Source organism: Dysidea avara, chromosome 11 (assembly GCF_963678975.1).
Source record: "Dysidea avara chromosome 11, odDysAvar1.4, whole genome shotgun sequence".
Taxonomy (NCBI): domain Eukaryota; kingdom Metazoa; phylum Porifera; class Demospongiae; order Dictyoceratida; family Dysideidae; genus Dysidea; species Dysidea avara.
Genome location: NC_089282.1, coordinates 20,923,858 through 20,945,677, shown reverse-complemented (window position 1 = coordinate 20,945,677; position 21,820 = coordinate 20,923,858). Strand labels below are relative to the sequence as shown.

Genomic DNA, 21,820 nt, shown 5'->3' with positions numbered 1-21,820 from the left:
TTCATGCATAAACAGTTTAGGAGATTATCAAGCAGTATTTACCGGGACGTCTGCCGCTGCTGGTTTCTCAGCTTTTGCAGGAAGCCAATGCAATGGCATTGTCGACACGGGTTTTTTTATGTTTCACGGCTCACCAGATATTTTAATTTCCAAGTCTAAGTGTATCAGCATAGCTACTAGCCAGTTCCCGTCTTCTTCCTCAGATGAAGATGATCAACATGCGATTGAAAATTGCCACCAAAGAAATCCCATAAAAACTGATGGAACCGGATTACCCACCAAGTTTGGAGAACTGTTTGCTGCATTACACTTTCTGTTGGTGTGCAAGGTTATAAGAAAGTTACGAAAAGGAAAAGTGCCAGACACCTTGATGATTAAAGGATTGTTGCTTGATAGACTTTGTGGAATACATAGATGTGAGCTCACAGGCAGAATTGTACAGCCAAATGAGCAAGAAAGTCAGCTTGATATCAAAGTTTTCCAGTCCGTGGATATTATAGATGCAGCAAGAGAAGATTCAAAAGTTAAACCGGAAGGAGTCAAGATTTGGTTTTCTATGACAGGGCAAATAATTATAATTCAATGGTGCCATTCATATCTACCCTTTAACCCATTCTTTGAACGCTTCTGTATCTTTATTGAGTTCTGTAACATCTTGGAAGTTGCAACTGGACACTTTTTGAGCTGTTGGGAGCAGTGCTTGAAACGTGGGACACTTCCGCGCCTTTCCTAGACTAGGTAATACACGCGCAAACATCACGTAAGTGACATGGGTGAAGTTTGTCAATTCCAGATTGGTTTCGTTTAGTCTCATGCCCAGACCGCTTTTTTTATTTTCTCCGCCCCTACACACAAAAAAAAAGCGGTCTGGGCACGAGACTAGGTTTCGTTACGGTTGCGTATCAACCTGTAGCTCACAGCATGGAGGGTAGGATTGGAGTCGCATTCATTGTATCTAATTAATGATTACGTAACAAATGAAAAGGGACTTGATACACTATACGGAACGGAGAACGACGGAGCAAGTATGGCCTATGCTTTTGAGAAGTTGAAGTACGAAGTAATGTCCAAGAGAAACATGACGAAACAACAATTATTGGCCTTAGTAGTCAATGCAGCTTCCAGAGAATATGACGTATCATATAGATGGTTAGTATTTATGTTTTCTGGGCACGGAGGAGCCAGCCAAACTCTTTTTGATAGGTATGGCAACCCAAATGGCCAAGGCAGTGGCCTTATATATTCGCAAGAAGGCGGTGCTCTTCAAATGGACGATTTGATCAACAATTTCAAGTCAGACCAGCACCCACATTTGGGTGACATGGCAAGACTTTTGTTTGATGTGTGCAGAGGAGCACAGATTGATGATGGTGTGAAGCTAGTGTCATGAGGGCTTGACAAAGAACTTTGTTGTGTCCTGACCGAGTTTCTGCTGGTGGCAACATTCTAGTGGCATACTCCACATTTCCCAACCATAAGTCTTTTGAACGAGTCGGCTCTGGTGGCTTGTGGATCAATCTGTTAGCGACAGCGCTTCGTACTATATTAATGCAGATATCTCTCTTGTGCTCATCCATATTACCCAGTAGAAACCATCTTGCAAGAACCTGCAAGATCCTGCAAGTTCTTGCAAGAAATTATGATTGCAAGAATTTCTTGTCAAATTCTTGCAAGAGTAGTTAAAATCTTGCAAGAAAATATGACTGCAGGAATATCTAGTGCAAGAATCACTCTATTCTTGCAAGAACATAAAAATCTTGCAAGGATTATACAGATTCTTGAAAACTTCTTACTTGAATTTATAATTATATATACACTTAATTGAAAGAATTATAATATACTTTGGGGAAAATGATTTACGTACTATATGATGACTATCTGCCGCATTGAGGAAAGTTCTGGATTAGTAGCTACCCCTGGAGCCAAGTCACTAGTAGTTCATGGAGAGCACAAAGATATCCAAGTAACAGCATGTTACAGCAATACATTTTACAGGTAGGACCAGAGGTAGTTGTCATTCATGTTTTTTTTCTTTCTTTCAGTGTTTATAGCTATACAAGACTGATAACACCATGCCAAGAGCCTGACAGAAGTCACAGAGTCACCAGAAGGATAAGCTGTCGCAGAAAAATACCGAAATACATTTTAAATTATTAAATACAATATTCTATAATAAGCACGTTATTTAGAGTAAAGAATATTACCATAGAAACGGCTTCTTTAGCAACGGTGTCGAGTGGAGTAGTGAAGAAAGAATTATTTTACTATTGAAATTCTTGATCTAAAAGGTGACATTTAAGTTTTTACTCGTATTTTGAATGATTGCTGGCCGGTTTCTTCCGGTGGGAGTTATTTCCGAGCTGTGACATCGTGACTTACATCATAAAGCGGCTCTAGTGGAAGTCGCCGTTACTTGTAGTATGGTACCCTATTGTGACATGGTAAAGGAAGTTTAAAGACTGAGAGGAAAAGTGCAGTATTAGTGCGAGCTAGTTGTGATGGCTACGGCGAGTAGTGGCCGGTCTTTCAGCCCGCTATGGTGCAAGCTACATGATGGTATCCTACAACACTGCAACCATAGTTTTCTAGCGTGAAGGCGAAGAAACTGGGAATTTATCGATGTGTGAGAACATGCGTCTCCGAAGTTCCGTCACTATGCAGAGCCGTCTAGGCAGTAAAATGATGTCTTGCTATAAATTATCTGGTAAGCTAGTTTGTATCATTGGCATATTCTGGTGTGACTAGTATCTAAATTATACTGTAGGTTACCAAGTCACTATAGAACAATAATATTTTTTCGTACAGAAGGATAGCTACAATACAATACACATCATAGTAGGCGGTTACATCTTGCCACTTCCAAGTTGGCTCTTGCTCTGCTTTATCCTGTAAGGAGATAATGTTTAGTTGACATAAGTGAGCATTTAAATGTTTATTAGTATGGATGCCTCAACGTCACTGAGAATATCCATAAAGTTGAGAGCATTAACACTGTACGCTACTGGTTGTAAACAAGATAATGCAAGCAATCATCCAATCAGTTGACCTCAACAACGAAATAAGTGAGCATTTAAATGTTTATTAGTATGGATGCCTCAACGTCACTGAGAATATCCATAAAGTTGAGAGCATTAACACTGTACGCTACTGGTTGTAAACAAGATAATGCAAGCAATCATCCAATCAGTTGACCTCAACAACGAAATGATGAACTCCAGGTAGTGACTAATACTGTTTTATATATGATTGCAACTGCATATTACAGGTTACCTAATACAGCATGCAGTGGGGAATTCAAAACCGAAATAGCATTGACGATAACTGTATGTGACATATTTTCAATGGATAAACATAGGTAACAAACTATATAGTGGTGGAACATTCCTTAAATGTGTTGTTTTCTACGATAGCTGGGAATCAAGTTCTGTACAACAATCAAGTTAGAGTTAAATACAACAGCTTGGAGCAAGAGTCATGTCCATTTACAAGATTATGTTCAGCTACTAATAAATGTTTTCATATTCATTGATTATCGAATTATAAGTGGCCAGCTATAGGATGCATGTGTAAAGCTAATGATGGTCTTGCAAGACATGCAAGAAACCGAAGTGCATTAAACTTTCTTGCAAGAATAGTTTTGTAAAATCTTGCAAGAAAAGGTATGCCAGAAAATTTCACAAGATCTTGCAAGAATTTTGCAGGATTATGCAGGATTCTTGCAAGAAAAGGTCCTTTTTTATTGCAAGAATCAGAATCCTGCAGGATTTACAGAAATCTTGCAAGACTTTTGCAAGAATCTTGCAAGACTTACATGCACAGATCCTGCAGGATCTTGCAAGATGGTTTCTACTGGGTATTCAGCAGCTGACAGAGATGCAAGTCACTACAGTTTTTTCAAACTCCCCAATATATTAGCCAGTTAACAGAACCAGTGAATCTTTTACAAGAGGCCATACAATCAACTTTCAGTTGAAAGTTTTTTTGTAGTCATTGTTCCTAAAAATTATTCACTTTAGATTCAATTACCTTGTACACAGGGAGACTTTGTTGGAGTCAACATTTGGTAGGTTAAATGTATATGTAGTGTAGTGTGTGTTTGTGTGCGTGTAGTGTAGTGTGGTGTATGTGTGTACATGTGCATGTGAGTCAGTGTGTGTGTGTAGTGTGTATATATGTTTAGCGTGTGTAGTGTGTGTGTGTTGTATGCATTATTGAAAGTATTTACAAATTGGTTAAATGGCGACTTGTTTTTTCAGCCAGTGGCCCAACCAATAGTGAAACCACTACCCTATGATCAACATCACTTATCAAAGAAGTAAGCTAACGATTTTGGCTCTAAGGGATAACAGCTCCAAGAATATCTTTAAAAATTTAACAAAAAGAACAGAAGGAAAATGGTGTTAAAAAGTATTCAAAGTCTGTGTAAGATTTTAATGCTATCTATGCACTTATAGGAAGAAACATCGCCAACATGAAAGGCAAAGAAGAAAGATTATGAAAATAAAGAAAACGAAGAAAATGAAGCGACTTGACTGAATTTAATTTTCACTAGTATTCTTTATCGTTGTAAACACTTGTTTTGTAAAATATTTTGAAGCTACCAGAGGAGGGTGGAAGTGATACTCATGCTTGCAAATTAATAACCTTTAATTGTATTTTTAAGGTTACAGGTATGAGTTAGACGCTTGATAATAGGTTATTATTTTTTTTGATGCGTGATATATAATCACAAGAAATTGTGTAAACCATTGAACCATTAATTAACAGTCACAAATAAATTAGGATATTATAATTTAGCTGCAGTGTTTTTTACGTTAAGGAATTCCAAGTATCTTGAAATCTGAGATACAGTGCTGAGGAGACCAAGCCAGTAGAAAAATAGTGTGAATGTCCTAATAGTCACAAATAAATAATACAATTCAGTCTTACATGTACATTAAGGAGTCCAAGTAATGCTATCTTGAAATCCAATGATGATACACTGCTGAGGAGACCAAGCTGGCGGATGTGGTATCTTTCCAACTAGGTTCGACATTCCTTGATGTCTCTTCTTAAACTTGATGGTGTACTCATATGAAGCCAGTGCAGGTTCCCACCGTTGTATTCGACCAGATGCCATGGCTGGTACCGGTTTGCTTTATGAGGGTTAGATGAAGTTTAACCCAGGTTAACTGGTCGATTGTAGTCCAAAGTTGCGAACTCGGGAAGGGGCGCTCAATCAGAACGAATGACGTGTGGTACTAAATAGTTAGAAGCACGCATGAGCAAAAAGTGAACATACACGAGGCAGTGTTGTGATCTGTTCTGTTTTGAGATGAGACTCAATGGCATCGCCAGAACTCCCAGACAAGGGGGACACTAGGACAGACTCAGTGGTCAATAAAGGAGACGCCGGTATCGAACCACCACCCAAGATGGTTTGGGTGGATGAACTGGAGGCGTCCATCAAGAAGATCTTGGAGAGAACTCTAAAGAAGGCTACACAAGGGCACAATCCAGCGACGGAGAAGGCAAAATCCAACACTACCGGAGGTAAGAGGCCCCCACCAAAATAAAAAAAGGGTTCTCCCGATAGCCCCTTGGGGCTCAGGATGACGAACATAGTTGTGTTCCTGACCAAATACATAAAGGTTAGGCGGGTGGCTAAGAAGGGTATCGAACGAATGTCCCGAGTCAAGGGAATATCCAGGGTCGAGCACAGAGCTCCGAGTACCCTTTGTGAACGGGACTACCAGTGCACACATAGGCCTGTTTGTTTTTTTCATGGAACAAGTTTAATAAGGGACAAGAGAGATTGACTCGAACTCACAAGGCTGGCCCTGCACGTGGGGAAACTGAAAAACATGCATTAAACGTTTCCCGCTCTGTTATTTATTAGGTCCACTGCGAGTTTGCCCCACGGCGAGAGATCTGCAGGGTATACCACTGACCAATCCAGGAGCACCGCCAAACGTCAGCTTGAGTCTCGCAGCGGGTGGAACGTCACCAGACCATCGCCTAGACCTACACAGAGTACTTGGGCCAACAGTAACAAGGATGTGGGTTCAGGACTGCCACTCAACCCAGGGAAGCAGGCAACTGGTGGAGTTTATGTTGGGGCTAGCCTGTCACCGGTATCACAAAAACTGGCACAGCACATCCGTCAATGGGAGTTCATTGACATGACAGAGCTACTCCCGGAGGTCCAACTATTTGGGGGAACTGAAGAAGGGAAATCAGGCAATAAGAGGCCCACAGTGACAGATATGCTCACATGGGTGCAATGTTTCAGAATTTATATATCAGTGCTAGCCCCGGGCTACCCGGACTCAATCCCAGAGCTGATGGCCTATATGATGGAGATAGTGGGACAGGCAAAGCGTTTTCGAGGAAAAACATGGGTACTGTACAACACAACATTTCGCAGGCAGGCAGCAGCATCAGGGAACCGCCGCTGGTCAGAAGTCAATAGCACCCTACATACATCCTATTACTCAGGAGAGGCACCATCGGGCTTGGGATGTGAACTTTGTATGTCGCACGCACACCCAACCAGAGAGTGCTCACTCCATGAAGTAGATGATAGACCTGCAAGTGTGTTCCCAGCGGCAAGTCACAGCAGACTGGGGTGGAGGCAGTTACCACCTTCAGGAGGTGTGCAGGTCCTGGAACGAGAACAGGAGTCGATTTCCACATTGCCACCACACACACGTATGCAGGACCTGCGGGGGAAATCACCCAGCCACAGCATGCCAATGGGTCCGAAAACCCCCAGGACCACCAGGACCACCAGGACTCAGGATGAGGAGCAGTGGACAGGGCTGGCCACCGTCGTGAAGAAAAGAAGCAAAGTGACAGGAATGATCTATGGTCGCTATTCTCACTTATTAAATCAATTGTCAATATTATGAATTAGGGTCGCTATTCTCACTTATTAAATCAATTGTTAATAATTTAACAACAATTGAGTACCACGGGCGGTGCAGCCACAGCGGAAACGGATGAGCAAAGGGTTGGGCAACTAGAGTTAATCGCAGGGAAGTGGTCGAGAATCCCGAAACGAAAAGCTGGGGTCACTATCAAGGGTTGCGCGGAGTAACGAATAACAGCAGTAAAAATCTGATGGTATCTGTTGCAGATAAGTATCAGTACATGGAGGACCCGCATCGCCTGGATGCCTGCCGACCCAAGGAATGGCAAAGGACAGTGTCTGTCTGGATGATGAGAGTGATTATCCCTTTGAAGTGGAAAATGTGGAAGAGAGCCCTCGCACGTCACCCAGACCACCAATTTAGGGACTACATCACTAGTGGTATCTGAGAGGGATTCTGAATTGGGTTTAACTACAGCAAGCAATGTAAACCAATGGGTAAGAACATGAGGTCAGCAAGGCAGAACTCTGCAGTGGTACCAGATTATTTGTTGACAGAATGTGCAGCAGGCAGGGTTACTGGTCCTTTCGGGTGGCACATGTTTCTCCCAGCTTCAGTCCAGATCAACCAATCCAGGGTAATACTCAAGGGAACACCAGCGAAGTGGCAACATAGTGGACTTATCGTCCCCGGAAGGTGATAGCGTGAACGATGGGGTAGATACCGAGTTATGCTCCCTGCAATATGTCAAAGTGGAGGATGCTGCACGGGAAGTGGCAACACAAGGGCACAATACATGGATGGCAAAGATCGACGTCCAACAGGCTTACAGGAATGTCCCTATCCACCCACAAGACCGGTGGCTATTGGGAATGCTGTGGGAAGACAAAATTTTCAATGATACAACAATGCCGTTTGGGCTATGCTCAGCTCCAAAAATATTCACAGCCCTGGCAGATGCAGTGGAATGGGTACTGAGAGAACGAGGTGTACAGTTTGTGATCCACTATTTAGATGATTTTCTCCTGGTAGGCGGTACAGACTGCGCGGCATGCGCAGCCCAGTTGGGGATTGTTCTAGACACCTTCGAGGAACTGGGTTTGCCGGTAGCCATGAACAAACTGGAAGGTCCTACTTCCTGTCTGACATTTCTGGGATTCAAGTTGGACGCAGTAGCAATAGAGCTACAGCTACCCCAATCGAAGTTAGAGGAGTTGTAGAGGGAAATTCAACACTGGAAACACAAGGACTCGTGCTTTAAGAAGGACATGGAGTCATTAGTGGGTAAACTGGCTCATGCATGCAAGGTAGTGAGACCGGGAAAGACATTCCTCAGGCATTTGTATCAAAAGCTATCCCAAACTGCCCAGCCATACCATCACATTAGTTTCAACATGCCAGTACGTTCAGACCTAATGTGGTGGGCACTGTTCTTACGGTCATGGAATGGAGTATCGATATTGCGAGAGTATGGTGGACCACAGCAATTCAGCAATGAGATCTGGACAGATGCGTCAGGAACGTTCGGTTGCGGGGCAGTGTGGGGCAAGCGATGGCTACAGGCTAGCTGGTCGAGCATGTACAAGAATGGCCTGGGCGAAGTGGGGGAAGATGGAATCACTCTAAAAGAGCTAGTACCTATAGTAGTGGCGTGTGCAGTCTGGGGGCCACAATGGCGTCAGTCATCGGCATTGGTACATTGTGACAACGAAGGTGCAGTCACAGTCGTTAACTCGGGATACAGTAAAGTTGAAAAGATGATGCACTTGCTGCATTGCTTATTTTTCATCCGGGCCCAATTTAGTATGGAGGTAAAAGCAATACACGTCCCGGGGAAGTATAATGGGCTGGTGGACGCAATTTCGTGCAATAATCTGAGTGTCATTTCATCACAGATACCAGAAGCTGCAGCCAAAAAAGAAGTGATTCCCAAGAAGCTGGTGAAGTTGCTAATGAAGGAACGACCGGATTGGACATCGGCAACCTGGTCCCAATTGTTCGCAAACTGTTTTCAGCAGGAATAGCTAAATCAACACAGAGAACATATAAGTCAGGGAGTAAGTGGTATGTGGATTTTTGCTGTGAAGTTAATCTAACACCGTTTCCAATGACGGAATTGAACTTGATGTACTTCGTGACGTTTCTCTACAACGAGGGATTTTCTGCGGATACTGTTAAGAGCTACTTGTCAGCTGCAAGATACACCCAGATATCATTGGGGTTCGGGGACTCAAGCGTAGCAGGAATGCCAAAATTAGAACTTGTGATTAAGGGTTTGAAGAAGAGGACAGCAACCAGACAAAGCCACGCAAGACTTCCAGTAACTCCAGAGATCTTACGTGCGTTAAAGAAGGTTTGGGAGGATGATGCAAACCGGAAAAAGGCAGTAATGCTGTGGGCAGCAGTATGCATGTGTTTCTTCAGTTTTCTCCACTCAGGCGAAGTAGTGGTCCCAACAGATAGTGGGTATGATAAAACGGTCCACCTATCATACTGCGATGTGAGAGTAGATAGCACGGTTAATCCACAGTATCTGGAGGTCAGGATTAAAGTGTCAAAGACGGACCCATTCAGAAAAGGTGTGACAGTGTACCTGGGAAGAGCAGACGGCGACCGGTGCCCGGTATCCGCGGTCCTAGCATACATGGTGCAGAGAGGTCCTGACAAGGGCCCATTTTTCTGGTTCACAAAGGACCGATTTCTTACCCAGGAATGGTTAGTGACAGCAATGAGGGCAGCATTGGGGCAGGCAGGACTAGATTCGCGGAAATATGCAGGACATAGTTTTCGAATTGGCGCAGCGACAACAACAGCGCGATCCAGCCTACTAGACTCACTGATAAAGACACTGGGGAGATGGGAGAGTGCGGCATACACAGTCCCCAAAGGAGACATTATGTTCAGTAGCTAGCCGCCTTGTTCAACAACACAAGTGACTAAATGAAATGTGTGCGAATTGAGTGCTATGGATGTATTTTGGTGCTTTGTTTTAATAAATAAATGAATAAATTTGCATTGTAACATTGCGGTCAGGCGCCAGCATGCTGTACTACATAGAGACTACGGGAGAGCAAACAGTTGGATGATTTAAAAATACATTAAAAAAAACATTAAACAATTGCTTGGGTGAGGTCTGAATTGCAATAAGCAATCCAGCCTCTGGGTACAGTGGGCACTCACACCCACGTGTCTCACCCAAGCCTATCGAGGCCACATGCTCCGGGGGCGGAGACTGGAGGGGGTGCCTGCGAACCCAGCACGGGGGGCAAAACTAAATAGGATATTAGGGAGAAGTGAACACACACAAGGCAGTGTTGTGATTTGTTCTGTTTTCCCACCCTTCCCACCCAAAAAGAGGGGTTGACTCTAGCTCCTTGTTTCCTTCCAGTGTAATGAGCAGCAGTATCAGTACACTGTGACTAGTGCTGGGTACAGTGGGCACTTACGCCCACGTGTCTCACCCAAGCCTATCGAGGCCACGTGCACCAGTGGTGGAGACTGGAGGGGAGCCCGCAAACTGTACAATCACGAACCCAGCACGGGGGGCAAAACTAAATAGGATATTAGCAAGAGTAAATAATGGAAGAGAGAGTATCCAACTGCCATATACTGCATCAAAAATGAGCACTCAAGTAGAGAAGCCATTCTGTAGTGCTTTCAAAGACAGTGTTGAATGAAGTAATAAACACCTGCTAGGTCAGTCTGTTTGTAGCAGAGCTTATGATAAGAATTCTCTGTTGTCCTGCCACAATGTCCTGGCAAACCAAAATTGGCCGGACAATTGCTAAAATTGACTGGACATGTGGAAGATGAATGCCCAATATCTTGCCAATATGTCTACTGTAGCATAGCAAATGAACATTATAGTGGTAAGATGTCACATGCCTTACTGCAGCTGTTATGTGGTCACAGTACACCAGAGGGTTGGCATTGGTACATTTGTGGCCACTCCCTTAGGTTGTAAGAATGTATACTATCTCCTGGCAACCAAGTGACTGTTATTGTTGATGCATGCCAGCTCAGCCCTTAGGCTCCTTCCTTGTGCTTTGATGGGACGGACAAATTGCATTATGGTCAGACATCTATGCAATTTGACCGGATTTTGTCCGGTGTCCGGACGTTATCATAAGCTCTGTTGTAGTGCCCAGGCATGATTTGAAGTCAAACAGTCTGAGCTAGAAGGTGTTTATTACTTCATTCAACACTTACTTTGATAGCACTACGGGATGGCTTCTCTACTTGACGTGCTCATTTTTGATGCAGTATATGGCAGTTGGATACTCTCTCTTCCATTATTTACTCTTGATATTAGGGAGAGACAGGCGTGTTGTAATCGTAGCCAGTTAACACTAAACAAACTTTGTAGTGGCTTATGGTCAGTGTTGAGAGTAAACTTGTGACCAAATATGTGTGAAACTTTTTCACTCCAAAAATCAAGGCTAAGGCCTCTTTTTCCAACTGGCTATAGTTGCATTCTGCAGTGTTAAGTGTTCTAGAAGTGTAGGCCACTGGTTTTTCATCTTCATTGTAAACTTGTGATAACACAGCCCCGATGCCATACTGTGAGGCATCACAGGAAAGCACTAATAGTTAGGTTGCTTAAAGCCAAATTTAAAACTAATGTGGACACAAGTGAAAAAAGCACCAAACTTTCTCCACATATGTAGTACAACCTTAACATTAATTTTTGATAGGATCCATCTTATTCTAAAAAGGGCCTTTCCATAAAAGCATTTATAGTTATGTAGCTGAAGAATTTTCAAAATCGGCAAGCCATATTAGTGCTAGTTTTGCTCTATTTCATGTAAGAGAACATTATGCAGGGTTGAAGATTAAACCAAGAGCTGATAAACAGTAATATTACTCTCACAAGCTTTATTCAATGCTGACAAGTAATTTTTTCATTCATACTGACTATTACTGGATCTGCGAAAAGGTACCTTTTCCACACACAAAATTTGACCCTTTTTTTAAGCTTCATAACTTTTTGATCATGGCATATAATAGCCTGAAATTTTCAATGGGTATAACTACAGTATCTGGCTGCATTCTGGTATTAAGAACAAGTTAATTGGTATAAGGAGTCAAGTGTTACATCATTTTGTTTGCTGGTATTTAAAATGTGTGGAAAAGGTATCTTTTCACAAATCCGGTCACCTATTATTTACAGCATATACAGCTTGTATGATCCACAAACTGTATAGAGAAATTTCTCTATAGTTGTTCACTATGGAAATGATTATACACTACTATTTGCAGTAATTAGTTTGTGGCATATAAATGAAATATCTCTACATTTTATTTTATTTATTTATTTATTAAGGCTTTACAGCACAAGTGCTAAAGGTCTGTAGGACACCTGGTCCTACAGCCTGTTCAAACGTTAATCGGATGGCTGCAGGTTCGAGGCTGCCCAGGTCCAGTCATGGAATTTTTCTCCTTTCTTCACCTTTTCAAACACACTTTATGTAACAACTTTAAACAGGTTGTAGGTGGTCCTACAGAGCTTCAGCACTTGTGCTGTGAAACCTTAATAAATAAATACTATAGTCATTCAGGCGTCACATCTTGTACAGATTTCATTTTATGTTTGTTTGCGAAGTAACTATAGCTTGATAACTTACCAGCCTATACTACACCAGCTCTTGTTATATAGTATGAAAATATGTGTTATTGCTACATGCATGATTTTGTGCTGAAATTACATACATGACCACACTAAGGTTCTTCATACTCCAGCAGTATAGCTATATACCATGTAAGATAAAATTCCTTTACTCAAGTCTCAAGTTGAATTAATGCTAAAAATGCATATTTGTAATGCATAGGATTTCACAGGGTTTGTGAGAGCAAAGTGTGGTTTAAGTGCAGTTTAACTGAGAGATGCAGTCACCATGCATTTTTTTCATTTATTTCCAAACAGCTTTCATTATGCAATGGCAGAGTATAAATGACTAACTACGTACCTGTAAATATAATTGCCTTGCTACTAGAGCTTGACTGGACATGCAGGTATGTATATATCAAATGCTATAGTTTTAAAGATGTTTCAGACATATGATGCAATCTGATGAAGTATTGTAATTTTAAGATCAAATCGTAGCAGTGAAAAATAACTTAGTGTTGCATGTTTACATTCACCATTACCATGAAACTTAGCAGCCAAAGATTACACATAGTTAGCTTTGACATGCTAGGTTAGGATGTAAAGAACACAGAATTGCAATATTTCATTGATCAGTTAATCAAAAGTGTAGAATTTCAACTATGACATGTTTGGCACAATTATATGCATACAATATTGGGTAAGATAGTTGTGCTGAAATCACATGCAAAGAAGAGTTCAACTAGCACAGTGGTCATGGTAATTTTATTACTTTGAAGCAGAACTTTATAGATGACTGTTCTAGCAGTAATAGTCTTTCAAATTCCCACATTCAATAAATCAGTCCTGCAAATATAAGTTTGACCATGCAGCACTGATCAGTTTTCAGAAGAGTTTAGTTCTTTTCCTTGCTGTTTTTATTTCTGTTATGGTACGCTTGTTGTATCATAAGTAAACAATTGATGAAATGTACTCTACTAACTTTTCCTATAAGTAAGTACATGGTTAAATTTCTGAGGGGGTAAACACTCCTAGATCTGGACCCCTAGGCCGGAAATTGTACACTTCAGAGTAATGCTGAAATGATTATTCGGTTATTTGATTATTCGATCGATGACACTATTCGATTCGTTACTACACTATTCAAATAATCGTTAGTACTTTGTACACTATCTTCAGATGGAAAAGCCAGCCTTGAAACTTAAGATTTTGAATGAAGTGATGTATCTATGCTATAGAAATTCTATTTTAGAAAAGATAGAAATAGCTCTTAGGCTTTACCTTGCTCCATATCAAAAGGTTTTGGTACTTATTCAACAGAAGAATAAGCTTAAAGAATAATCGAATATTTGGTCATTTTGTTCACAACTATTCAAATAGTAAAAATTGCTATTCGTTTCAGCACTACTTCAGAGCAAAGATTCCATATGTCAAAATACGTACATGCTTGAGTAGAGTGTATATGGATTTCTCTGTGGGGCACAGCACAGCCCAGGGATACTTGTGGTGGTGGTCTGGTGGATTATTGCATGCATTAAGTGATTGTAGTTCAAGTGAATGTAAAATGCAGAGTGGAGATGTGCTTATCTTTGTGTTACAGGACTGCCCGACTGCTCTAATAGAGTAACTGTGAATAAAACACAAAAACATAGACATGTGCTGATAAATATTTAAATTTAATGACATAATTTATAATTTAATGACATCCTTTATAATCTAATGAAATACTCTAAAGTTTCAAATTACTATTTAAAACACCAAAATTGCAAAAAGGCATATTTCCGAGCCTTGGATGGCTTCCCAGGATGCATGCCTGAGGTGGATCCTATCAAAAAATTTAATCTAATGTGGTAAGGAACTCACAGAAAAAAAATTGGTGCTTTTGTCAGTTGTGTCCACATTTTTTTGCTAAGCCACCTAACTATATATGAGTTGGGAGGGGTCATAATGCACCAGCAGTGCTGATGTTGTCAACATATCTTTTGATTTAATAAAAGATTGTTGTTGTAGTTCATCCCAAGACCACTTAACGTCTTTGCGAAGCAATTGATATAGGGGAGCTAGGACAGTTGATACATTTGGGAGAAACTTCCCATAGTAAGTCAGCAAGCCAAGGTACGCTCTTAGATCTGAGATGCTTCGCAGCTTAGGGACAACTTTTACAGCCTCAACTTTTGTACCAGATGGACGTATATGGCCCAGGTAATCAACTGATTTCATTAAGAATTGACATTTCTGTTTCTTCAAGCGCAAGCCAGCTTGTTTAAAACGTAAGAGGACTTCTTGAAGTGTTTTGATATGTTCAGACTAAGACGGGCCAGTAATTAATGTCGTCAAGGTATGCGAGAACGTGAGGAATACCTTGTAATAGTGATTCCATAGTGTGCTGAAATATGCCAGGAGCAGAGGATACTCCAAAAGGTAGCCTATTGTAAACAAATAAGCCCTTATGTGTATTAATTGTGAGCATCTCTTTTGACTGGTCATCAGCTAACACCTGGAGATAAGCTTGACTCATGTCCAACTTAGTAAACAAGACACCCCCGTACTTCAAGTGTGGCAAACAAATCCTCGATTATAGGGAGTGGGTAGTGTTCAACCCGTGAAGCACGATTTGCGGTTAATTTGTAATCTCCACATATTCTCACTGATTGCTTGTCTTGCTTAAGGACTGGCACAATAGGAACAGCCCACTTAGAATATTTCACCGTTGAAATAATTCCTTGAGTTTCCAACTTCTGTAGCTCTATCTCCACATTTTCTTTCATTGCGTAGGGTAAGGAGCGACCTTTACAAAATCTAGGTGGAATGTTGGGATCAATGTATATACTGGCTTAGCTACCTTGCAAGGTACCAAGCTCATCGGCAAACACTTCATCAAAGGATTGTAACAACTGAGCAAGTTGGTCGTGGACCATGTGAATTGGTTGGAAAAGGTTTGACCAGTTTAGTGGGATATGTCGCAACCAATTCCTGCCAATTAGTGTTGGACCACTCCGGCAATGATCACCAGGGATAATACATACATTTTACCATCAGGCCCCTATTCGGTGATTATTAGTTTCTCATCCAGCCTTTCTAATTATGATGCGGGCGGGAGGGTATTACCATTATGCCATTATTTTATAATATTAACATACTGATGTACAGACCTTATCCAAATCGTCTTTCTTTCTTACTACAAACATTTCCTTCACCAGCTAATTCTACTTTTTGCGATCGCCAACTGTTTTTCGACAGTCAACTGAAAGCCTGCTTTGATGAAGTCGATAGAGCACGATTGCAACTGGCACTGCAACAGTTTGCTAAGGAAAACAACAGTTCTCCTAGCAATATATAGCGCATTGTAGCGTTCATCAACAAAAAAAAATATAACAGTTTGGTATCACGTGTTCTTCTGAGCATGCTAGAGTAAATAATGGCTTACCATGCGGTAGCTTAAGAATGATGCGGGCAGTGGATGAGAAACTAATAATCACCAAATAGGGGCCTCATACTCTACATTGCACATAACCTCACCCTTAACACGAGTTTCTCTCCTGAATAAGTACACAAGTTCAGTCTTGGATTGTAAACAAGGGATACTCATCATGCTCCTTTTGAACAGGTTCTTCTGCTATTATACTAGCTGGCAGCTTGGCCCTTAACACTGGCTGTTTGCTACGACAGACTTTTGCCAAGTGGCCTGTCTTGTTACAATTTGAGCATACCGTGTCTTTAAATCGGCACTGAGGTGCTTTATGGTTGGCTCTTCCACAACGAAAACATTTGACTGAACTGAATGTTTGTTGCTGTGACACTGTATGCACTGGATCTGTAGGCAGGGAGCGTTGAATATCTTTTGTGCCTTGAACTGCAGACTCTAGAGCTAGAGCTATCTCTCAAGCTTTGGAGTAAGTGAGGCTCTTCTCAGCTAACAAGCGCCTCCGAATCTGTGCATCATTTATGCCGTACACCAGTCTATCTCTCAGCATCAACTCCAATGTGTCACCAAAGTTACAATATTGTGATAGCGCTCGCAGTTCCGCGATATAGGTGGCTACCGACTCTCCTGGCTGCCTTACTCTGGTGTTGAATTTAAATCTTTGCACTATCTCCGAAGGTGGGGGGCAGAAATGTTTCTTCATCACCTCCACCAATTGCTTGAAAGATTTCTCCGTTGGGGTGCTCGGGGAGATCAAGTTTCTTAGAATTTTGTCCGTGCGCCGATAGAACTTAACAATATCGCACGCTGCTTATCAGTTTCAGTGAGACCATTAGCGAGGAAATACAACTCCATCCTTTCGACGTACTGAATCCAGTCATCACCCGAAGTAGGGTCGAACCCCTCCAATTTCCCAAAAGAAGTGGCCAACGTGGAACACCATCAATAGTGCACTGTTAATAGAATCAATACACGAGGTGCGTGCGCATGCATATTTGTGCATTACATCATAGTGTCATTACAACAGTGGAAAAATTATGAAGTTTCCTAATAGTCACAAATAAAATATAATTCAGTCTTACGTTCACACTAAGGAGTCCAAGTAGAATAGCTATATAATATAATTCCGGCAGTCACACATTAACGTCAAGGAGTCCGTAATGCTATCTTGAATCCAATGATGAGATGCATTTCCAAGGAGACCAAGCCAGTGGGATCGAAAAAGTGTGAAGTGTCCTAATAAATTAGAATACTTAACATAATTCAGTCTTATATGTATGTTAAGGAGTCCAAGTAATACTGAGTCCAAATAATGCTATCTTTAATCCAAAATGATGAGCCGAGGAGACCAAGCTGGTGGAAAAGTGTGAAGTGTCCTCTATACAACACCACAGAGCTGTACAGTTACATCCAGCCATAAGTCTCCTAAAATACACTGTGTAGTCACAGGATACATCAGTCTTACATGCACATGAAGTAGCTATAGCCCAATAATGAGTTTTTCAAAAATTCACTGTGGAAGAGACCAAGTATATAGAAGATATAGTGTGAAGTCTCCTAACAGTCATAGATAATATAAATTAGAACATCAAATGTAATTCCACCTTACAGTGGCCAAGTTGTACAGCCTTATTGCTTACATATATTCTAACGGCAATACTCTACCAAGGTATGTGACCAATTAGAACATACGATACTGTGAAAACTCTTAACAGTCACAAATAACGTACTTAGAAAACAAATCTTACAGTGGCAAATTAGTAGTCTTTAATCCAACAATGCATTTCCAACGATGTAATACTCTACCAAGGAGACCAAGTACAACGATAGTATGAAGTCTCCTAATAATCACAAATAAATTAGAATGAAAATGTAATTCCTTCTTACATGTACAGTGACCATGTAGTACAGTTTTCATGCATTTCCAACAACACTCTGATAACACCAAGTAGAATTACAGTGTGAAGTCTCCAAACAATGACAAATAAATCGAATACAAAACGTACTTCACACTTAGACCATACTGCCTAGGAGACCTAATCAAATTCAATAGCACCATGTAATAGAATACGAAGCACTTATTTTATGTTGTCTAGGAGAGTCTAGAGTACATCAGCATAAAATCTCCAATTTCAACAACCACTACTGTAATCATACTCCTGTAACAGCCACAAATAAATTTGAATACTGACAAAATATACTTACATGGTTTCTGGAAACCAGTGAGCTTGTAAATCAAATGAATAGAACAGTCCAGCCTGAACAGTTTAAGTAATCTAAAATTCTAAATCACCTTCTAGTGGATTAATCATTGCACAATGTAAAGTTCCATTTAGTAGTCAAATCTCATAAATCACTTTCCTTCATTGTTAAATTACTGCTCTAGCTCCTACAAATGTGTAAAGTACTTAACAATTTTAACTTCTTATAACTTTTGAAACTGTTCTGTAAAGATTTTCAAAGGCTTTAAATTGCAATTCCATCCCCTCCTTCCCGAAAAAAACTTTACACAACAAGATACTGAAATAGAGAACTCAGTAATATATTCTAATAGAACAGTGACCACATGTAACATTATTAAGAATCCTCCACAGTTATTACTGAGTCTTAAAACTTGCATCTGTATATTGTCATACAGATTGGCATACAAAAGACCATGAGCCACTTTAGGCTCATTACTGTGAGTATCATTGATCCCATACATGCAGCTCTTGATCAATAAGGATCACTTAATTTATTACTATTTGTGCACAAAACTGCTCTTCATCAACAATTTCAGTCCTGAAACATACAGTGGAACCTTAGTTATCCGGACCCACTTATCTGAATTCTCAGTTAACCGAACTATGGAAATGACTGCTCTATTAGAGTAGTGACTGTTCTAATAAGGTAGTTGATAATACTGAATTCTTTTAAAATGTTCTTTATACTATTTTAAGGTTATTTATACACAGTTTCAGAGATATGGACTTTTCAGACTTATGGACCACCCCTGGTCCCAAGGGATTCAGATAACTGAGGTTCCACTGTATAAAACATAGGCTGGCCCCAGCACCATATATACATCCTCTGGTGCACCCCCTGGATCGGCCCCTGTCAAGGTGGACCATGACTATGACTTGGTATAGATAAAATAGCTGCTCGGCTTGCTCCTCTATACTTTTGAGTTGGGAGCCAGTCAGCAAATTGTCCAGGACTGCCTCTGTACGTTTAGGGCATACAAGTCCTCCAAGCTGGAGTTACAATATTTGGCCAAAAAACTCTACTAAGTAGTTCTGGACTTAATAGTACTTAGATATTCACTTCAACTGCATGACTAAGAAAGAATTATATATTAAATGTATATTGTTATAGTTTCAGACAATAGGCTGCTAGTTTCAATACTTTTGTAGCTCCAGCTATGATCCCTATTAGCATTTAACGTTCCTAAGTTTTCTGACACTATATGACTTGTACATCTACACTATAGCTGTGTGATGTTGTATATGACTACACTGTGTTGTTTATCCTTTATTCTTACAGTAGAGCATTATGATCAGGGTCAAAGTGTTTTGGACTGAAAGCCAATGATCAAGATAACAATTAGCGGTTGCTTTAGATGAGACCTTATATATAGTATTGTGTGTATGTCAATCATCATAATTATTTGCATCATTTGTGAAACTGTATGTCACTGTTAGCTACAAATACATTTTTGATTACACATCAGTTCAGTTTTCAAGAATATTCCCCACCAGTTATACTCTAGTGTAGTGTGATGCATCTATTTAAGAAAGAGTAAAAAAGTTGCCAAGAGTATCATATGGCACACTATGAAAATGATTGCATAAAGAAAACGTGGATATTGTTCGTTTATACACAAAATTGTAATTTGAAATGTATATATATACATGGTAACAGATCTTTGTTTTCTAGTTTTCATGTTGTTCAACCACGTAATCAACAGTTACTTGCATGAGAGGGTTTGACACTCCAGCTTGCTATAAAAGCAAGAGCTCAAATGAGCAATACTATTACTATACAGCTCTTTATGGAATTTGTTTACCAGTGCCGACCCTTGCTCTAATGTAGCCCTTTTGTTATACCAATATAAATGTTTTTGCTTTGCTTAGTGGCTGAATTAGGCTATAATATCTCTACCATTAAGTGATAACATGAATTACCGTATTACTACATGTACATTGTTCACAGGCCAATAATTAGCTCTGTGTCTTGATTCTATGCATACTATATATATATATATAAGTAAAACATATGAAACATCATGTATCACCTTCCAGAGCATGAACAAAGCTATTATGGAAATGAGATGGGTTCTTTTATCCCACTTGTATTTTCAACAATTGGTGGTATGGATCATGCTGCTGCTGTACTTTACAAAAGACTTGCTTTCTTTGTCTCTTCAGAAAGAGTTCTGTGATGTTATGGCCGTGTTGCAGAATTAGTTATTTTTTGTTACACCGCACTACTATGTGTTTGAGAGGAGCTAGATCACACATCAGGGCTGTCCACCACTTTCACAAGGAGCACTTGACCTTGCACTAGCTGAAGGTCGGGTGGCTCTAGCTCATTGAAATTTGATCTTAGTATTTGTCTAGCACTCTTAACATGTTTAGTGCTAGGGGTGGTGGCAAAGGATGCTGGTAATCCTGGGAATAAACATAAAATAAAAAAAGATATATGTGCTTTCAACAATTCATCTTATTTCAGCTCTTCATTTGCCACGCAGTCTTTGATGATTATAGTAGACGGAGAAAAGGGTTAAAAGGAATTATCAAGGGCAACCATAGGCTGGCTTTGGAACTTGCAATTACAAAAACAAGTAATATCCACACAAAAACAGCCAAGCTGTGTGGCCTTAAAAAACCTGGGTGAAAAAAGTTGTGATATCAAAGGTGGCAGCCCAACAAATGGTTGCAATGATGTTAACGCTAATAATTTTTAATAATGGCTATTAAAATTTATTAGCATTAACATCATTGTAGCCATTATTTTGTTGGCCACCACCTTTGATATCACAACTTTTTTCACCCAGGTTTTTTAAGGCCGCACCTATTTTTACAGCTTAGCTGTGTTTGTGCATGTATATTATACATTTGTTAACATCCATGTAGCTAAGTAGCTATAACATGATATGCATGTATTAGGCCGAGCATACATTGTAGTGGTTATGCATAAGAGCCAGCTAACAGATAAAATAAAACATGCTTCACTGTTTTTCTGCAGGAAACACGGGTAAAATTTTGATTACATTACTCCAGAATTTATTGAGCTATTGAATTTGAATGCATTGATCCCTGATTTATTGAAGCACCATCTGTTAACTGAGACTGAAGCCGGTGTGACATGGCTCCTCGTGCCCAAAGGGCTCGAGAACTGCTGCAGTATCTACAGCACAAAGGAAATAAAACACTTTAGATGTTACTGTGTTGTCTAAAAAAGGAAACAACACATTTGGGACACAAGGATTTAGCAGCTAAACTTGAAGATGTAATGAAATCATACAGCTTTGATCAAGAAATGGTTTGTTCAATTTGTAAACCATCAGCTAACCCAAAACCAGATGAGATATTTAGTATAATTGAAAGAAAATATCCAGCAATAAGTGGGAGGAGCTAGCTAAACACGCTAGAAATTACTGAACATGACATTGAGCAAATCAAAATTGCGGCTGATGACACTCAATCTGCAGCTGTTACCATGTTACTACAACAATGGAGACAGCTGCACCCACATGCTACCAAAGAAGATCTTTCAATTCATCTACAAGATGCCAACATTTACAATGTATTACAGTAACTCCTGCATGCAGGTGTGTTGTTCGACATGGATGATTAACTTTTAATCAGTTTTAGCTAGTAGCCATGTATTAGTCCTGTACCTATAATTTCAAAATGTTGCTATACACTGAAAATTAAGTTGCATTAATTGACCAAAATT

The 21,820-nt window shown here is 40.3% G+C and overlaps 4 protein-coding genes and 2 long non-coding RNA genes across 6 annotated transcripts; all 6 read left to right on the top strand.

Annotated features, from left to right (window-relative positions):
- The first annotated feature begins 1,027 nt into the window (after nucleotides 1–1,027).
- LOC136237769 (uncharacterized) lies at nucleotides 1,028–3,973 on the top strand. Its single transcript, XM_066027984.1, has 3 exons — nucleotides 1,028–1,370; nucleotides 1,451–1,623; nucleotides 3,890–3,973. Exons 1-3 carry the CDS (start codon nucleotides 1,028–1,030, stop codon nucleotides 3,971–3,973), a joined length of 600 nt encoding a protein of 199 aa, XP_065884056.1.
- On the top strand, nucleotides 2,571–2,993 carry LOC136238719 (uncharacterized). The gene is made up of 3 exons (XR_010693180.1): nucleotides 2,571–2,704; nucleotides 2,806–2,888; nucleotides 2,940–2,993. It is a non-coding gene; the product is annotated as an uncharacterized lncRNA (long non-coding RNA).
- On the top strand, nucleotides 3,004–3,740 carry LOC136238718 (uncharacterized). The gene is made up of 3 exons (XR_010693179.1): nucleotides 3,004–3,218; nucleotides 3,266–3,355; nucleotides 3,411–3,740. It is a non-coding gene; the product is annotated as an uncharacterized lncRNA (long non-coding RNA).
- Nucleotides 3,974–7,172: 3,199 nt separating the features above from the next.
- Nucleotides 7,173–8,071, top strand: LOC136237768 (uncharacterized). The gene is made up of 3 exons (XM_066027983.1): nucleotides 7,173–7,252; nucleotides 7,329–7,442; nucleotides 7,501–8,071. The coding sequence occupies exons 1-3, from the start codon at nucleotides 7,173–7,175 to the stop codon at nucleotides 8,069–8,071; spliced, it is 765 nt and encodes a 254-aa protein (XP_065884055.1).
- Nucleotides 8,072–8,119: 48 nt separating this feature from the next.
- Nucleotides 8,120–8,875, top strand: LOC136237767 (uncharacterized). Its single transcript, XM_066027982.1, has one exon. The coding sequence runs from the start codon at nucleotides 8,120–8,122 to the stop codon at nucleotides 8,873–8,875; it is 756 nt and encodes a 251-aa protein (XP_065884054.1).
- Nucleotides 8,876–8,958: 83 nt separating this feature from the next.
- Nucleotides 8,959–9,762, top strand: LOC136237766 (uncharacterized). The gene has a single exon (XM_066027981.1). The coding sequence runs from the start codon at nucleotides 8,959–8,961 to the stop codon at nucleotides 9,760–9,762; it is 804 nt and encodes a 267-aa protein (XP_065884053.1).
- The last annotated feature ends 12,058 nt before the right edge of the window (nucleotides 9,763–21,820 follow it).

Coding starts and splice junctions, on each gene's coding strand:
- LOC136237769 (XM_066027984.1), top strand. CDS start 1,028: ATGGCCTATGCTTTTGAGAAGTTGAAGTACGAAGTAATGTCCAAGAGA. Junction 1,371..1,450: donor AGGAGCACAGATTGATGATG/GTGTGAAGCTAG, acceptor GCAACATTCTAG/TGGCATACTCCACATTTCCC. Junction 1,624..3,889: donor GAACCTGCAAGATCCTGCAA/GTTCTTGCAAGA, acceptor AAGTCACTACAG/TTTTTTCAAACTCCCCAATA.
- LOC136237768 (XM_066027983.1), top strand. CDS start 7,173: ATGGCAAAGGACAGTGTCTGTCTGGATGATGAGAGTGATTATCCCTTT. Junction 7,253..7,328: donor GTGGAAGAGAGCCCTCGCAC/GTCACCCAGACC, acceptor GTTTAACTACAG/CAAGCAATGTAAACCAATGG. Junction 7,443..7,500: donor AGGGTTACTGGTCCTTTCGG/GTGGCACATGTT, acceptor GTAATACTCAAG/GGAACACCAGCGAAGTGGCA.
- LOC136237767 (XM_066027982.1), top strand. CDS start 8,120: ATGGAGTCATTAGTGGGTAAACTGGCTCATGCATGCAAGGTAGTGAGA.
- LOC136237766 (XM_066027981.1), top strand. CDS start 8,959: ATGACGGAATTGAACTTGATGTACTTCGTGACGTTTCTCTACAACGAG.